At 57.6% G+C, this 18,059-nt stretch overlaps 1 protein-coding gene across 1 annotated transcript; it reads right to left on the bottom strand.

Annotated features, from left to right (window-relative positions):
* Positions 1-5,175: 5,175 nt before the first annotated feature.
* On the bottom strand, positions 5,176-5,686 carry LOC102263773 (small nuclear ribonucleoprotein Sm D2). Its single transcript, XM_005860965.2, has one exon. It carries the CDS (start codon positions 5,624-5,626, stop codon positions 5,270-5,272), a length of 357 nt encoding a protein of 118 aa, XP_005861027.1. The 5' UTR covers positions 5,627-5,686; the 3' UTR covers positions 5,176-5,269.
* Positions 5,687-18,059: the final 12,373 nt, after the last annotated feature.

The following is an 18,059-nucleotide window of genomic DNA, read 5'->3' as shown; positions in this document are numbered from 1 at the left end:
GGGGGGGGGGGGGGGCGGAATTAAATCCTAGTCTGTAGGACTAGGAAAGAAGAAGGGCTAGAACCATCTCAAGGGGAGACCTTGTGGCCTTGGGGAGGTTATAGGGACTCCCCAGAACCCCAGAATCTCAGGGTCGGGAGGGGCCCCGGGCCCCACCATGCCACCAGCCCTGGGGCTGCAACGAGCAACTTTGGAAGGAGAGGAAGATGGGAAGTCGGCATCAGTCATCATTGGTTTCAGTTTCACATATTGAATTTATTTGAAGCAGAGCCTGCTTCTAAATTCCCATGAGGCTTTGCTTATGTTTCAGTTTTTCAGAACCTGAGGATTGGGAAACAGGATTGGAGAGGGACCCTGAAACCCCAGCTCAGAGATGGGGATGAGAAGTGGGAGCTGTGAGAACAGACTTCAAACCCAGGAGAGGCAGTCCTGTGGAGCATGGAGTGGGTTTCTGCGGGGGCCACCCCCACTGGCAAGATTATACGAATGGGGGAGAGCAAGGGAGGCAAGGCTACTCAGAGCCCCAGATGTCGCAGCGCTAGGAGCTGCCCTGGGGAGGAAGTGAGCGCCGATATGGAAGGAGAGCGGGTGAGATGTGCATGACCACAAGGCCACTGGCTGGAGACACGATTCCACATCACCGAGTGGGCAGCATGGTCAGCCTTGAAGAACCAGCAGAGCTAAGCAGCCAGACTGCCCAGGTTGGAACCCTGCCCTAACCAGTTACCAGCTACGTGGCCAAGTTACTACCTGAGGTAGTGTATATGAGAGTTACATAAGATAATAATTCAAGAAGTGTTTGTCCTCGTTCCCCAAAGGGACTCAGAGACTCCGTAGTGCAGAACCCCACGGGGCTATCTTGCTCCAAAGGGCCCTGGACGTGGTGGGATGCCCGCCCCAGGCAGCAGGCGGCATTTGCCCAGGGCAGGGCAGAATGCCCTGCAGAGTGGACCGGCTCTTTCTACACTAGCTGATGTCCTTCCCTCGGTTCCCAGGACTCTCTTGCCTTTTGGTTTCTTTGACCTTTCCCTCTGCCTATGGTCGCCAGGAGCTCCTGCCACCACCTTGGCCTCAAGCACATCCCGCAGCTCCTGTCTCCAGCCCTCCCCTCTCTCTCCCAGACCCTCCCCCCTTGATTGTCCTCCTCTCTGCTGCAGACCTGCTCCTCCTCTGACTTCCCTGCTCCCCCAAGATGTGAGCCAAGTCACAACTCTACTCAGTTCCCTTCTTACCACAGCCATCATCTAGGTCCTGTCAGTCTGCCTTCCAAAGTCCCGAGTCCTCCAAGCTCCCTCCTCCCCCCGCACGGCTGCTTCCTCCAGCAGGCCCCTCGCAGGTTCTCTGGCTTCTCATCCAGTCCCCCACCCAACCCACCCCCAACAGGCCACCGGGGAGTTGCGTGAACTTGACTTGTGTCATGCCTTAAAACGTCTGGCTTCCCGACCAGCTATGGGATCAAGAGCGAACTTCTGAGCACAGTGAGGCCCTTTCCCCCTGCCTGCCCCTCTCCCTACTCCTTGGGCCTTTTCACGTTTAGTTCCCAGGGCCTGCCCTCCTCACATTCCTACCTCTGTGCAGCCGCAGGAGCTTTTGCTCCTCCACAATGCTTTCCTCCTCCTCTCCAGCCCACAAGCACAGCCTGGGAGCCTCCGTCCTAAGGCCCCTTCTCCGTCTAACACCCTCTGGTATTCCTCCAAGGCCTCCAATATCAAGTCCCGATGGGTCAGGGACCCCAACAGCCTCTGAAGCTCTCTTAATGGGGTAACAAGAGCTGGATGCAGGGCTCTCTACAGGGGTGTGAGCAGAGCTGAGTGAACCCATGTGGGACAGAGCAGCCCAGGGAAGAGCTGGGGCAGGGGCAGGGCTGCTCGGCCTGAAGGAGCTGGGGAGGCAGCTGTTGCTGCAGGAGAGGGGTCACCTGCCTGGATCGGTGGCTGTGGATAGAGGGACACACTGTGGCCCAGCGAGGCTGCTGGCTGCAGGGCCTCTCCCTCCTCCTGAGATTATCTGAGATGACTCTCAGGTAGTCTGCCGTGTGTCCTCCAGTTGGCTCCATTGCATCAGAAGCCAGCAGGCAGGAGAGCGAGGTAGCCATGGGAGTCAGTCTCCCAGAGCAGAGAGGGCAGAGAATGGCCTGCGGAGAACAGCTGCCATGGACCCAGCTCCAGGCGTGGTTGCCTTGGCGCTCGGCTCCAGCCCACCTGCCCAGCAACACGGCTCTCACACCCTCCATGGCTCCAGCTAAACAGAACCCCAACCCCAAAGTGCCCAACTTGCTAAGTCTGTACTTTGAGATGCTGTCCCCTGGGCCTGGAAAGCCCTTCCCCACTTTCTGTCCTCGCTGAGGCCTGCTCAGCTTCGGCCCTGCCGCCCCCAGGCCCCTGGCGCTGAGCTCTCCTCGTTGTCCTGGTCTCTTCGTTCGCCAGGACTATGTTTCAAAAGTGCACGCTCCTGCCCAGCTCTGGGAGGTGTTCATTTAGAGGCGTGTTAAACGGAATTCCAGCAGAAGGGCTGTTTGCTTATGTTGCAATCTGCCCACGACCACCATCTCCTTTGAGCGCAGGAACCGAGTCTAACTGCTCAGTGCCCCCCCACACCTGATACAGAGGCTGCTTAAATAATGTTTGGTGATTGAATTAATGAATATGTCTGAGGCAAAGCAGAAAAAACGGGGTGTGTAAACCACGTGCTCTGAGAGTTCAGAGGGACCCTGTTTCTAGCTGGGGGAGCCAGGGGAGACTGCAGAGGGGAAACTGGGAACTGGCATTAAAGGATGGCATCTTGAGAGGGGTTGGAAAGGGCACTTCTGGTGGGAAACGTTTCTAGCTGGGGGAGCCAGGGGAGACTGCAGAGGGGGCAACTTGGGAGCTGGCATTAAAGGATGGTGTCTTGAGAGGGGTTGGAAAGGGCTTGAGCAAAGGGCCTGAGGCAGGAGAGCCCTGGGCCTCTCTGGGAAGCTTGCTGGGGATGGGAGGGTCAGGAGATGAGCCTGAGAGGGTGGGAGTGTGCTTGCTGCCCTTGGCAGAGTCTTCCCCTCTCTCTTCCCCCAGGCTCTCTCCCCATTCCTGCTTCCCCTCCTCCAGGGTCCTGCAGATGGACCTGCCCCTCTGGTAGTCCCGGTATTCCTGGTCTCTCTGGCTCAGCAGCACCAAGTCTAGTACCCTCCCCACTTGCCCTGCGTGTGGGCCTCACCCGGGAGGCCTGCTCAGGCTTCAGAGGCCTCTCTTCTCTCCCCATCCCTCCGCCTAGGGCCCTGCCTCGGAGCCTCTGGGAACTCCAGCTGTGAGTTCGAGTTTGGGCAGGCGCCTACTCATCCACCCCCGCAAGTGACATGCTGGGGCCGTCTGGGCCACAGGGAGCCAGACGTGAAAACCACCGGTCAGCAGAGCTGGGTGGCCCGCCACAGTGCGCCAGCCTGGGTGCTGGACTCACCCCTCCCTCCACTCCCTTCCCTGAGGGATGTCCCCAGTGGACTGGCCAGTGGCCGTGGCTCTGAGGGGAACATGCTTTCTGTAGGCTGTGGCTGGAGAAGGCCGGACCGGCTGCCCTGCCAGCTCCGTGTGGGGAAGAGGGAGGTGCCCTGCCAGCCGGCACCCCACAGGACGCCAGCCGCAGGCAGAGTGACCGAGACTCTGGCCACTGCCCCTTACCCCGCTGGCCATTTTCCCTTTGGGGCCCTTGATGGGGAAGCCAGCGCTTCCAGTCCTGGGGGCAGTGACCCCAGGAGGGTGTTTATGGACTTGGGCTCGGGGCCCTGGAAAAGTCCACACTGACGAGGGCCACTGAGTGCTGAAGAGCAGAGCAGCTGCAGACTAGGGGGCGGAGAGGGAGCGCCTCCGGGGCCTGGTGCTCGGGGCCTCTCAGGGCCCATTGGGGCTGAAAGCTAGGCTGGGCTCCCTGCCATTACGACCAAGCACCTACTGTGTGCCAGGCCCCCACTGGCCCTCAGCAGGCAGGAAGGCCCCACCAGATCCACTCAGCCCTCCTTCCCAGACTGGAGGGCAGGCACCGAGGAAGAGGGTACTCGGCCTCTCCAGTGGTGCGGAGAGGGCCTCCTCTAGAGCGGTCAGGTGTGGAGGAGTGGGCCCCGGGGTGCGGCTTGACCAGGGAGGAGGAGCATGAAGGGCTTGCTCGCTCGCCAGTGGGGAAAGGCCAAGCAAAACAGCTCGCTCTTACCCTCCACCACAACCCCCTGCAACCAGGGCTCTACTTCCCCTGCTGCTGGTTTTCTCCCAGAGCAATAAAGAGAAGCAAGACAGGGATCCTGCTTCCTTCAGACTCTTTGATTCCACCCATCCCTTCTGCACTGTTTGCCTTGTTTGTTTGTTCGTTAGTCCATTCGTTCGTTCATTCATTCATTCACTCACTCACTCACTCACTCACTCAATAAATGCATCTGAGTACCTGACAAGTATCTGGCCTTTTGCCAGGCTCTGGACGTCTAAAGAAGTGGGAAGTGAGTTCTTAACCTTTTGGGGAGCAAATCTTCTTGATGAGTGATGAACAGTAGACACCTCTCCTCCCAGAACACTGCCTCTGTCACCACTCTGGATGAAAGATTCCTGAATGCTACCAGCTTTGCGGGGGAGGCAGACCTGTAACCAAGAACGAAAGCCATTGTGATCCATGCTAAGTGGGTTTGATTTCTGGCTCACTCAGACACTTGCCTCTTTTAAAAAGGGGGAATTATCTCTCAGTGTCACTGTGGAGAATAAATGAGATAAACTCTAGACACGGCCTAGCAGAGCCTGGTGTTTGTTATAGGTGCACAGCGACATGAATTCTCTTCCCCTTCCCTACTTTGCATACTTGAGGGATACAAATTCCTATGACAGCCCTAAGCAGGAAGAACAAACACTCTAGCAACGGTTTGGAAGAGGGGTCATGTTTGAATGGGTTCTGAAGAATGAGTAGGAATTTGCAATAATGCCTCTCTCTCTCTCTCTTTTAAAGATATTTGTATTGATTTCAGTGAGGGAGATAGAGAGCTAGAAGCACCAATGACGAGAATCATTGATTGGCTGCCTCCTGCATGCCCCACACTGGGGATCGAGCCCGCAATCCAGGCATGTGTCCTGACTGGGAATCGAACCGTGATCTCCTGGTTCATAGGTCGATGCTCAACCACTGAGCCACACTGGCCATGCAATAATGTATCTTTTTTTTTTTTTTTTTAACAAACAAACACACCAGGCTTTTATTGTTCTCGTGTCAAAGGGAGGGTCTTTGCAGGACGGGGGAGTGAGTTTTGACAGCAGGGAGCAAGCCCCTACTTGCCAGCGATGAGTGGGTTCCGCGGGACCACAATGACCGAGTCCCCGCGCAGGAACATCTTGGAGATGTAGCGGTCCTTGCTGACTGGCTTGGACTTCTTCTTGCCCTTGCCACTCTTGGGGACCTCGGTCCACATCTCCTTCACATTCTCCAGCACCATGTTGCAGTGCCTGTCAAAAGCCTTCACCCGGCCCAGGAGCTTCTTGTTGTTGCGACAGTTGATGAGCACCTGGGTGTTGTTCTTGACGGACTGCGTGAGCACGGAGAGTGGGCCCGTGTTCAACTCTTCCTCCTCCCGCTTCTGCAGCTCCTCCGGGGTCATCTCACTCTTGGGCTTGTTGAGAAGGCTCATGGTGGCGGTGGTTGCGCTCTCAGAAGGCTCCTGTCCTCCGGTTGCCTCGGCCTCTGAAGAGAAAGCGCGAGAAAGGCGGGACTTCCGCTTCCCGCAGCTCCTGTATCTTTTTTTTAATGTAAAAGCTCTGAGTCCATTCATCAAAGGTCAGACATGCTGCTGAAAATCCTACTTACCCTAATGTTAATGCTGTCTGGTACTCTCTATGTCCTGCACTGTTGAGGGGTTGTGCAGGACATAGACTAACTAACTCAAGGTTTCTCTCATAACCCTAGGACAGTGGTCGGCAAACTGCGGCTCGAGAGCCACACGCGGCTCTTTGGCCCCTTGAGTGTGGCTCTTCCACAAAATACCACGTGCGGGCGCGCATGTGGTATAATACTCCCGTACAGTGCTCTCCCCACAGCCCCATAACCCATAGCTGCAAACTTCCTGGAAGTGACAAGCTTATGAGACGACAAGCCAGAAGCTCAGCACAGAAACCCGAGAAAATTTTGGACTCACCTCCCTGCCCCCATCCCTGTTCTCACCAGAACTGATCCAATCTCCCTGCGGGGGGTAGGGGGGACCTTTAGAAAACCACATTCACATTCCCCACAATGACCTTAACAGGTTGGCAGGACAACCCATTCCCATTTAGAAGATGGTAAACTGATCCACACAGCATGCCAGGGGCACCGCTTCCTGCTGCCCAGGCCCCTTAGCCCAGCCAACCTGGAGGGGCAGCCCCTCTTCTTCCAGCTCCTGCAGCCCTGAGCCGGGCACAGCCCCTGTCCTCTCCCAGGCAAGGAGGCAGGCACAGACTCACTGAGGAGGAGTGCCCATGCGCAGAAGTTGGTATTTTGTGGAAGAGCCACACTCAAGGGGCCAAAGAGCTGCAGGTGGCTCATGAGCCGCAGTTTGCTGACCACTGCCCTAGGAGATGGGTGCTGTTATCACTCCATTTTACAGAAGAGAAAACTGAGGCACGGGAAGGTAAAGCAATGTCACAAGCTGACAGGCAGCAGAGCTGGGATCCACGTGGCCGGCCCCAGAGTCCTCGGGCTAAGCCATTACCCTGTGTGGCTTTCCCAGAGTGAACCTGTTTTCTCACTGAGGTCTGAATTTCGAACTCCCACTCACCTTGACGATCGCTTTTGCTTGAAACAAAGGATCCAGGAGAGAAAATGGGAGATTGAGAGAAAATCTGCCTCTCCTAAAAATTCAAGTCCAAGTCTGAGTGTAAAAGCAAGGAAGAGAGGCGTCCCCAGAGGACGGACCAACTTTAAGGGGCGAGTGGTGGGCACGCCAGCCTGGAGGCGGGAGGGCTAGGTTTGGGTTCTGGTTCTGCCACCTGTAAACCGGCTTCTCCAGGCCTCCGTTTCCTCATCTGTAAGACAGGCCTGGTGGTTCCAGTGCCATAGCCTTGGAGCGAGGCCTATAAAGCTAGCCCCTCCCTGTGTGCCTCCCAGGGCCTTACCAAGTGCCAGCCCTGTACTAGGCTCGTACTTGCTTCTTCCACAGACCATGACCTCCCCCAGGACTTGCTCTGCATACTTCTACCAGCTCTTGGCACATACGAGGCCCTATAAATGCTTGATAGATGAAGAACCAAGTGGCGCCTCGCACATGGCAGGCCTTAACTCACACCAAGAGACCTCCCTTTCTTTCCCCAGTCCAGAGGCCTCATGCTCCCTGTCCAGGGAATGCCAGAAGGGCAGCCAGGGTTACCGGACGCACACCTTTGCCAGGGTCCAGCAGAAGCTCCCCCTAAGCCACCCCCGCCTCGGCCCAGCACCGACTACCCTGGCCCTCAGAATGCCTGCAATGCCCAGAGCATGCTGAACCCAGACTGAGCCCCACAGCCCTCAGGGCACAGACCGGTGGCCCGAGAGGGACCAGGCCCCCTCAACTTCGCATAAAGAACCTGTCAAATTTCTATTAATACACTGGCCTCCTCCCCGGTCTCCCAGAGACCTCCCTGGGACAGCGGGTACTGGTGTGGCCAGTACCTCGTCGGGGAGCTAGCCCCATATCAGAATTATTTTGTAAGTTGCATCCTATATTCTAAGCCGTGAGGTCACTGGCTATTTAAAGAGCTCCGTGGTGAATCACTCTGTAAAGTGGAGAGTACCCTGAAGGAACCAAACAAATCTAGGTTTGCTTAGAGGTTCGCCCTGGCTCCCTGTTTACAGACCAGGAAACCAAGGCGGGGCCCGGGCTGCAACTGGCTGAGGTAGAATGTCGGTTGCCCGGAGAGGACTCCATGCCGCCGCCGGGGCAGGCAAGAGCAGGGAATGAATGGCAGAAGGGCCCTTTGCTGCCGTGGGGGTGCCGGCTGGGTGAACCAGGGCAGCCCGCCCCAGCTGAGGGTCAGCCAGGAACCTGGTTATCCAACACAGTTTGGGTGAGTGGACCTTCATTCGTGTGGATAAGGCTGCACACGTTTGTCGAGCCTCCATTGTGTACCAGGGTCTGAGCCAGTGCTCAAAGCAGTGCCTGACAGTGGGGCCCAAGCAGCTGGCAGGAGCTTAGGGAGGGAAGTTGAGCATGATTCCACAGGCTTCTATGCTGCCAGGGAAGGGGAGCTGGGTGTGGGTGGGGGAGGAGGTCAGCCCTCAGCCAGAGGGGCCCCTACTCTGCACCCACAAGGAGAATTTGACAGAGAGCCGGGATACAGGAACAGCAGAGCACATAAGAACTCCAGCTCAAGAATCACTTATTCTTTAATTTATTTTTTCAACAACTATTTATTAAGCATCTACTATGTGCCAGGCACCATTCTAGGCTCTGGGGTTATAGCAATGAACAAAACAGATAAAAACCCTTGTTGCCCTGGCTGATGTGGCTCAGTGGATTGGGTGTCATCCCGTGTACCCAAGGGTTACTGGTTTGATTCCTGGTCAGGGCACATGCCCAGGTTGTAGGCTCAGTCCCTGGGGGGTGGGGGTGGGGTGGGGAAGGGAGGACATGCAGGAATCAGCCAATCACTCTCACATCAATATTTCTCTCCCTCTTTGTTCCTCTCTCTCTAAAAATCAATATTAAAACAAAAATACAAAAAAAACCCCACAAAAACCCAAAACCCCTTGCCTTCATGGAGCTCATATTCTGGTAGGTAGAGATAGTAAAAAACTAGATCAGCATGCACATACTCATGTCAGTAGCCAAAATTGCTCTGAAGAAACATAAACCAGGGCAAGGATGGTGGAGAGGAGGTAGGAGAGAGTAGGGTGTTTTATGCAGGGTAGGTAAGGCTTCTCTGGCAAGGTGACATTTGAGCAGAGACCTGAAGGAGTAAGTCACATGGATACGAGAATATGGAGAAGAGCATTTTAGGCAACAGGCGCAGTAAGTGCAAAGGCCCTGGGGCAGGTGTATGCTTGTTGTGGGGCAATGCCAGAGGCCAGTGTGGCTGGAGTAGAGTGAGGGGGCGTAGCAGAGGAGCCGATCATGTGGGGCCTCATCAGTCACAGTACAGCCGTGAATGCGGTGAGCAGAGCAAGGAAGTGATCTCACTTACACTCCCACAGGCTTACTCTGGCTGATGCGTAGAGAACTCACTACATGGGACAAGGGGAGAGTGGGAACAGGGACCAGCGGGAGGCCCTGCAGCCGTCCAGGTAAGAGAGTATGGTGGCTTGGATAAGGTATAGAAGTGGCCGTGTGAGGAGTGCACAGAAAGAAGGCGGTCAGATCCCAGCTCTGCCACTCTCTAGCTGTGTGCCTTTCTGAGCCTCTATTTTTCCATCTGGAAAACAAGGTTGATGATAATACTCCCGTCCTTACCTGGTGGGGTTTCTGTGGTGCCTACCTGAGACATAAGCACAGTGCCCAGCACACCTTCGGTGCTCATTCAGGGACAACCCTTAGTCATTATGAGCCTTCAGGAACCGGGTGTACTCAAAGCACAATGAACTGAGCCCAGAAAAGCCGAGATCTGAGGAGTCAGCTGGCTCAGGGGGAGAGAGGTTTATACACAGTTAAATGCCCAGTATCTTCGGGCTCAGATGGGCTCCGTCCCCTCGGGCCTGTCTCTTGCCCTCACTCCTGGGCACCTTTGCCCAGGATTCCTGTTTATTTGTTTACCTTTTACCTGCGTTGAAGTTTCAGCTGAGAAACTGGCCCTGCTAGTCCAGCTGCTGGGTCCAGCCCTGCTCCTCCCCCCGGCCCCACTCGGGCTTCCAGCTGCTCCTGCAAAGTCAACAGTGCCCAGGACAGCCGGAGCCTGACAGCCCACTGCGCTCCCTGGGAGGCATGTGGCCCTCGGGTTGACTGCTGGAGGTAATGATGGGGAACCGACCCAGGGCGGGCGCTGGTGGCTGCGGGGCCTGTGGAGCTGGCTCTCCCAGCTGTGGACAGGCCATGGCTATGCTAGACAAGGGATGGCTCTGGGGGCAGCTGGGGACATTTGCCTTCCTGGGGGCCACTGGCCTAGAAGCCTGACCTGACAGGCCCAGAAGGGATTGGTCCAGCCAGCCCCGTGGCCCCCTCGCACTGACTTCCATTTATTTATTCAAAACACCAAAGCAGTTGTGTGCCAGTGGCTGTGCTTAAAAACGTTCCTTCTAGAGGAGCAGTTCTTAAAAAAGGCGAGGGCCAGAGAGAGGAGGTGGTTCTCCTCAGGTCACACCGTAAGTTGCTACAAAGCCCGCCCAGGACTCTTGACTCGCTGTCCGGTGCTCTGACCGGCAAGTGCCCCGCTGCTCTGGCCATCTCTTGGGTGGCAGAGGCCAGGCTGTGCCAGGCCCCAAGCACCCCTCCTTAGTGAGTCTGTGCCTGCCTCCTTGCCTGGGAGAGGACAGGGGCTGTGCCCGGCTCAGGGCTGCAGGAGCTGGAAGAAGAGGGGCTGCCCCTCCAGGTTGGCTGGGCTAAGGGGCCTGGGCAGCAGGAAGCGGTGCCCCTGGCATGCTGTGTGGATCAGTTTACCATCTTCTAAATGGGAATGGGTTGTCCTGCCAACCTGTTAAGGTCATTGTGGGGAATGTGAATGTGGTTTTCTAAAGGTCCCCCCTACCCCCCGCAGGGAGATTGGATCAGTTCTGGTGAGAACAGGGATGGGGGCAGGGAGGTGAGTCCAAAATTTTCTCGGGTTTCTGTGCTGAGCTTCTGGCTTGTCGTCTCATAAGCTTGTCACTTCCAGGAAGTTTGCAGCTGTGGGTTATGGGGCTGTGGGGAGACCCACCTCTGCCTATGGGGAGTCCCCAGTTATACACTTAAGGGCCCAAATTACAAAGAGCTCATCCAGTGCTCCCCCCCCCCCACTGGCCCCACAGCGCTGCTTGGCGCTCTGGGAGCTGGTGTGTGCGCTGGGTCCGGCCCTGATCCCCAGGGAGGGAAGAAGAGGCCTGTCTCCTGGCGTGGAGGCCGGCCCTTGGGGGTCTCCCAGCCCCTCCCTCTGGCCGGCTGCCTGCCCTGGAGCCTCCCACAGCGTCAGCCCCTGCTGTCTCCACACTCGGTTCCTCCAGGTCCTGGTCCTTCAGGGCAGACTCTGTACTCAGGGTGGTGGCTGTGATGGGGACCAGCGTTGACTTCCACAGGCCGCCATTGTCCGGGAGTGCACCCTAGACAGTGTGTGCATGGCCACTGCGCGTGCCCACACACACTCACACACACACACACACACACACACACACACACACACACACACCAGGGCTCTCTCACGTCCCCAGGGTGCTGCCACTCTGGGTTAAGTCTCAGCCTCGTGAAGCCGTGGGCTGATGATGCCTCCTGAATGGGCCAGTTGTCCAGTCTGGGAGGCCTGACCCTTCCTCATCTGAGCCTCAGCTTCGGGCCTCAGGTCTTTCTCCAGAAGGTCTTTTCCCTGCCCTGGGCGCTGGCACTGCTAATCCAGCCCAGAGATATGCCCAGCGCCTGCTTCCTCTCCAGCCCAGCTCCCACCTCTGGGGAGGGTGGTGGGAACAATGCTGAAAGTCAGGGCTGGGGCCAGCAGGGCCTGGGAAACAGCCAAGTCCACGGTGGGTCAGGAGAGCCCAGCTTCTGTTTGTTGACCCTGAGCTGTGGACATAGGAGAAAGCATGACATCCCTGCCCGCGTCTCCTCCCTGGCTGAGTTCTGACCTCCTTCTCCCTGGTCCTCTGTGGGCACCGACCCTGCCCCCACCCAACTACCCAGGGCTTCTCGGCTTCTTGGCCACCCCGCTTCAGTCCCGCTCCGAGTGGGGCTCACATGTAAAAATATCCCCAGCTTTTTTTGAGCTTGTTATCTACTATTTTTATCAGATGGTCCAAGCAAAGCATGGCCGAAAAAAGGGAAAATCATACAGCTCTGTTTGCCAAGCTCAATAGAAATAGCCGTGGGGTGGGCTATTTTTAACAAGATGAGTACCCCCGTCCTCTGAGGTCTCCCCTGGCCCCACACCAGCCTCCTTTGTCTCTCTGCCTGGACAGCAGATTTTAAAATACACCCACGGTTGCCAAACCACTAAATGCACCCAAGACAGTGACTGAGCGCTTGGAGCCAAGGAGTTCGGCGGGGGGTACTTTAGTCCTTCCCCTCCCCTCCCCTGGAGGAAATCACACTCTTTTGTTTGAAAAGCCTCCCAGGTTGGTTTTCTGAGGCCTTTTCCTGGTTGTCCCACTCCCACGGGAACAGCGGAGGTTACTCTGAAACATGCGGTGGTTTGGGCAGAATGACCCCAGAGGCCTGGCATGGCCCGCGGTGGCTCCTGTGCCAGGCTGTGGCCGGGCAGGAACGCAGAATGGACTCGCAGCAGCCAGGACCCAGGGGGCAGGAGTGGGAGGAGAGCTGGGGGTGGGGTCCGTGGGGTGGGAGGCACCCAGGGGTCTTCGCTCAGCGGACATCCAGGCGGCAGGCTCTCTGCTTGGCCGCAGCAAAGCCACCGTCTGCTGAGGGGTCAGTGTCTTCTGAGCGGAGTCTTCGCAGGAGACAGTCACGCACACCCCAGCCACCATGGGAGAGAACACCGTCCACTGTGGAGCAGCCAGGAGTCAGGAGACAGGCGGGGAGCAAGGCCTGGTCTCCCTCCAGGCCTCCATGTCCCTCCTGTGACACGAGAGGCCTGGACTAGCCTGGGATCTCTGGGGTGTGTGGTTGGGGAGGAAAGAAAAATAGAAACAAAAGGTAACATTAATTGAGCGCCAAGGGAGGCATTGAGTCAAACACTTTACGTTGTGTGTATTATCATCTCGATTTCCACCGAAACCCTGTCACTGCCCGTCACTGGGCGACGGAGCAGCTCTCTGCCCCTGACCACGTGTTCATCCTGGGACCACCCATTCTGGCCAAGGGGATGGGATTCTGGGATTGGCCATCTCTGATCCCAGGCCTTCCCTGTGGCTAGGTACCTGGGACAGCGGGTGGCAGTTCTGCCAGAGTGCAAGTAGCGGGGACTGGGCTGCTCCCACCCGGTGCTGATGGAGACAGGGTGGGAGGCTGGGCAGACAGACTGGCAGTGCCCCTACAGGTGGTGGAGCCAGGCGCTGACTCCAGACACCCTCAACCCAGGCCCTTAGAGCGTCAGGGCAAAGGGAGGGAGGGACAGGTCCTGGGCAGGAGGAGGCGAAGAAGACCCGTTGTAACTCTGCTCCAGCTCCCTGGATCCCTGAGCCCCCTCCCCACCAGCCTTTGCAGGTGCTGTTCTTTCGAGCAGCAACACTCTCCCCCCCGCCCCCCTTTTCATAAACCCGCACGCCTGGGCAGGAGGAGGCGAAGAAGACCCGTTGTAACTCCACTCCAGCTCCCTGGATCCCTGAGCCCCTCCCCACCAGCCTTTGCAGGTGCTGTTCTTTTGAGCAGCAACACTCTCCCCCTGCCCCCCTTTTCATAAACCCGCACACATTTGTCAAGACTCATCTCAACAGCCCCTGCTCTGGGAAGCCTTCCTCCTTTCGCAGGCTGGTCAGGGACTCCGAGCCCCTGGCACACGCCTCTACCTGGCACTTAACGTCAGCATATGGTGACGGCCAACCGGCTACTCGTTTGCCTGGGGACAGGGAGAAGGGAGAAGAGACAGAGGAACGGGGAAAGAGAAAAAAAAATGAGGAGGAGAGAATGGAGGGGACAGTGGAGGGGGAGGAAGGGAGGGCAGTCACAGGTCAGGGCCCGTGGGGGAGAGGTGGCTCAGCAGGGGCATGCAGGAGTGGGAGGGAGGGCAGCTACAGCAGGGCCAGGAGCACGGGGCTCTCCAGTCCCGGAGCCTCTGGCCCCAGTCACTCTCCTGGGGTGTGTGTGTGTGTGTGGGGGGGGGTCTGAAGTGGATGGAGGCCACCTGACAGTTAATGGGTAGCATCTGCATCGCCCATCGTGTGCCTGGCACTCTGCAGGGCACAGGGCCCTCATCTCTGGTCTGAGAAGGGAGCAGAGGGCTGGGGAGCGGAGCCCTTGCAGGCGTCTGCAGCCCCGAGGAAAGGACTCCGCCCGCCCGTCTGGGCCGCTGCAGGCACCCTCCTGGCCACTCTGCCTGGGCCTTGGAGGCACACTTCTCAGAGGACATTGCAGGCAGGGACCCCCAGAGCCATGAGGCCCCATCAGGCTGGACCTGCTTGAGTCTCATGCCACAAGAAGCTCTGAGAGGAGGAGTGGGGGCTCCCAGCAGGCTGGCTGCCCCTCCCCCCTCCCCCAAAGAAGGACAGGACAGGGAGAAGGAGTCCGCGGGGCTGCTGCCTGCCTGGTAATGAATCATCCCAACCTTTGCCGCCCTGTCTGAATGGCTTTTTCTCCTTAAGGGGCTTGTGACAAAGGGTACATCGATGTCCTCCACCCGACAAGGAGGGCCGCCTGTCCCCACGCACAGGGGAAGCCCCGTGGGGGCGGCAGGAGGGACTCAGGCGGGGATCAGCATTCTCTCACTGAACCCTCCTGGCGGACATGGCTGGGCTCTCCTTCTTTCTGACTCTGACCTGAAAGGGCTTGGGCCTGGGGTGGACGCGGTGAGAGAAGATCTGCTGGGTGTGTCTGGGCCCCAGTGACCAGCTGAGCTGGGCGGGCTCCTGGGGCAGGGTGGAGCAGAGCTGGCTCACAGGGCACTCATGCGCTCGCTCGGCTGTTTAGTCGAGAATGTAAATGTGCCCCTCTTTGCCGGGCACTCCCTTCTCCTGGGACCCGGATGTGATGCTCCCCAGGCACCCCCCCACCCAAGACCCCGGCCAAGGTAGACTGTGCGTTTCTAGACCCAGGGTCTCCGTCCTGCGTGTCGGGGACCCCGGGGCTCCTGGCAAAGCGGGCGGCCTGCGGTGGGGGCCCTGGTGCCTCAGTTCTGGATCTGATTATGATTTTGTTTGTTCAGAAGTTACCATATTTTTTGTTGATTCAATTGCATGTGCCTGTGTATGTGGGTATTTGGTTTTCACCACCAAAACTCTGGTTCTGTGGAGCCTGATTAGTTTCTGGCCCCACCTTTAGGCCCGAAGTAATTTGGGTATTTATTCAGCAGACTTTTATGAGGATGGCATTTGCATCTGGAGACCCAAGGCCTGTGCCCAGTCCCCTTGGATGTGAGGGAGGGGCCGGACAAGAACTTGCCCCAGGGTTGCCCGCAATGAACCCATAAGGACAAACAGATCGTGGCTCGGTGGGGTGGCCTGGCCTGGTCTGCAGCCACGCCGTGTCATGGACAGTCTCCAAATGCCTGCCCAGGGCCAGGCACAGTGTGTGCTGCGGCTTGGCCCGTGAGCCCTCAAAATGTGAGCACGTGAGTGCATGTTTATCCTGTGTCTGTGGGTATATGCGTGCACTCCCCCCTTATCACAAGGGCTAGCAAGTACGTCTCCTGTCTGGGGCCCTTAACTGTGTGAAGCTAACAACAGCATCCCCACGGCAATGGACCGACCTCCCTGTACCTTGGTTTCCTCGTCTGTGGAATGGGGATCATGGGAGTACCTACCTCACTGGGTTGCTGTGAGGTTGATACTATAAAACACGTAAGACAATATTTTGTACGTAGTAAGCAGGCAGTGAGTGTTCGCTATTGTGATTCCTAGTGCTGTCATCACCTGGGAGGGGTCTGAGGTGGAGTTCCACAGAAGCAGAGCCTGAGATGGGGATTTCGGGCGGAGTCCCTGAGGGAGTGCCTCCCCCGCTCCCCCCTGGGGGGTACAGGAGAGGGACTGGGGGAAGCAGGACAGGAGAGGAAGAGGCAACGCAGGGCAGAGGATGCCTGTCCCCCAGGGGACTCTGGAGTGTAAGTTACACCTCAGGGTCGTCCCCATCAGAGGTAAGGGAGCTGGGACCTCACTCTCCTGTACCCCAGGCATTGGCTAAGGGCCTCTTTGGGGGGATAAACTTCCAGATACTTCCAGCTCTGCAGGCAAAGCAGTTCCTATAGCCTGGGGCAGTCACCCAAGGGAGAGTGAACAGAAAGGAAAGCCACAGCAGGCGGGGGAGGGCCCGCTAAAGAGATCTGGGGAGTCTGGGGGATCTGAGAGGGAGCACCAACGCTCTCCTCCAGAGAGGAGCGGATGAGCAGGGCCTGTGCACGGCAGGTGCTTGGTCAATGGCCGTCCCCTCTGCTGCCTCAACAGCCACAGGCTGCTTCTGGTTCAAAGCAAGGGTTACTCTGGGATCTCAGAGGTCCCGGCCAAGCCCTGAGCCGCATATTTAGGGAGGACGGTGACTCCGTTCATGACCAGGGACCCAGTGAGAAGAGCCTGCCTGCCTTGGCTGCCCGAGCACGTGGTAGACGGGCAGCATGCCAGCCAGCAGGGGTACTCTGGATCTGTCCCCGGACGATGGCGTCAGGAAGGAGGGAGAAGCTGTGACAATGGGCAGCCATGTGCACCCCCCGGATCTCCCCTAGACACCCTGCACCTGCCCCCTCTTCTCTGCCCCCTGCCTGGCTCTGCTGTCCATCCCACTCACATGGGCAGCTGCCCAAGTCATGGCCTTGCAGTGTTTCCGAGGGAGACACCTGCCTGGGCATCGGAGTGAATATTGGAGAACATTTCAGGCCGGGCCCAGCTGGCTTCGTGAAAACCCCAGTTCCTCCTGGGAAGCTACCCTGGCCGAGGGGATCTAGAACCACCGTTGGGTGGTTCTAGAGGGGATCCCGCGCTGAGGGGAACAAGAACAACCTGTTATCACCTTCCGAGTGCTGAGTCAGCCTATCTTTCAGGCAGATCCCGTTGTAGGAACTATTTTATTTAAAACTCACCACAACTCTGTGAGGTCACTGCTCCCAGGTCCTCTTTTTACAGAGAGCTGAAGTTTCAGGTTGGTGGATGCTGTTGGCCCATGGCTGTCCCCCCTCGGGGCCCTGCAGTGGCTTGCGCTCACTCAGGGCAAAAGCTCGAGGCCTCACACAGGCCTCCATCCTTTGCCTCGTCTGGCTTCCCAGGGCCCTGACCTTCCGTGGTTCCACCCCAGCTCCCACCTCAGGGCCCCTGCACTCGCCACCCTCCCCTGCCTGGCAGGCTCCTCCCCAGCCACCGCCGGCTCCTCCTCACTGGCTTAGGGTCTCTGTCCCAGTGTCCCCTCCTGAACACCCCCATGTTCTTCCAGCCTTTACTTTGCTTCCTTATTATTATTCTTTTTTAAAAACATATATATTTCATTGATTTTTTACAGAGAGAAAGGGAGAGGGATAGAGAGTTAGAAACATCGATGAGAGAGAAACATTGATCAGCTGCCTCCTGCACACTCCCTACTGGGGATGTGCCCACAACCAAGGTACATGCCCATGACTGGAATCGAACCTGGGACCCTTCAGTCCACAGGCTGACACTCTATCCACTGAGCCAAACCGGTTAGGACCTTTATTATTATTCTTTAGTGGCACTTGCAGATGGTCTCCTTTCAGGAAACTGTAAGCCACGATGGCAGCGATTTTGCCGTGAGGCTATTTTGATCAGTGTGACATGCAGGACGGGAGGGATGGTTGAAGGGTGGTGCCAAGACTCGCATGCGAAAGCGGAACCACCAGGCATCCTGGAGTTTGCGGAGGGTGGGTGCCAGGGTCCCGCGGAGCCCTGGAGCCGGAGGGGACAGAGGACCGGAGTCCTGAGAGTTTGGCCCCAGGCACCCCGTCTCCCCGTCTCTTGTGCTCCGTTCAGTTCAGTTCAGTGCGGCCGGGAGCAGCCTGCCTGGCTCTGCTCAGCCTCCCTCTCTGGGTGACGCTGACCTTGGCTGCCTCTCTCTCACGTTCTTCCTCTTGAGGCCGAGCCTGAGGGAAATGCGGCTCTTTCGCTCTCAGCCCTGGATTCTCCTGATGTTCAAGTTCAGAGGTGCTCTGCAGGTTCTGGACTCCATGTCTAGAATTTCCTCAAAACTCCTCCTGGGTCCTCCGTACGCTTGCTCATGTAAAATAATACGCACCGAACATCTTCCATGCGCCAGGCACACAGCAAGTGGGGACGGGGACCCAGTTCCCAGCTCTCTGCGCCGCGGCTGGCCCGACCTGGCCCAGGAAGCCATGTGACAGCCGGCCGAGGCATAGCCCGGACCGTCCCTTCCTTCACCCCACTCTCCTGCCGAGAAT

This window comes from Myotis brandtii, unplaced genomic scaffold (genome assembly GCF_000412655.1).
Source record: "Myotis brandtii unplaced genomic scaffold, ASM41265v1 scaffold143, whole genome shotgun sequence".
NCBI classification, from domain to species: Eukaryota; Metazoa; Chordata; class Mammalia; order Chiroptera; family Vespertilionidae; genus Myotis; species Myotis brandtii.
Note: the sequence above shows the minus strand (reverse complement) of the source record. Positions and strands in the feature narration are given on the sequence as shown.

What these genes read in the sequence shown, in the direction of transcription:
- LOC102263773 (XM_005860965.2), bottom strand. Translation starts at nt 5,626, where the DNA reads ATGAGCCTTCTCAACAAGCCCAAGAGTGAGATGACCCCGGAGGAGCTG.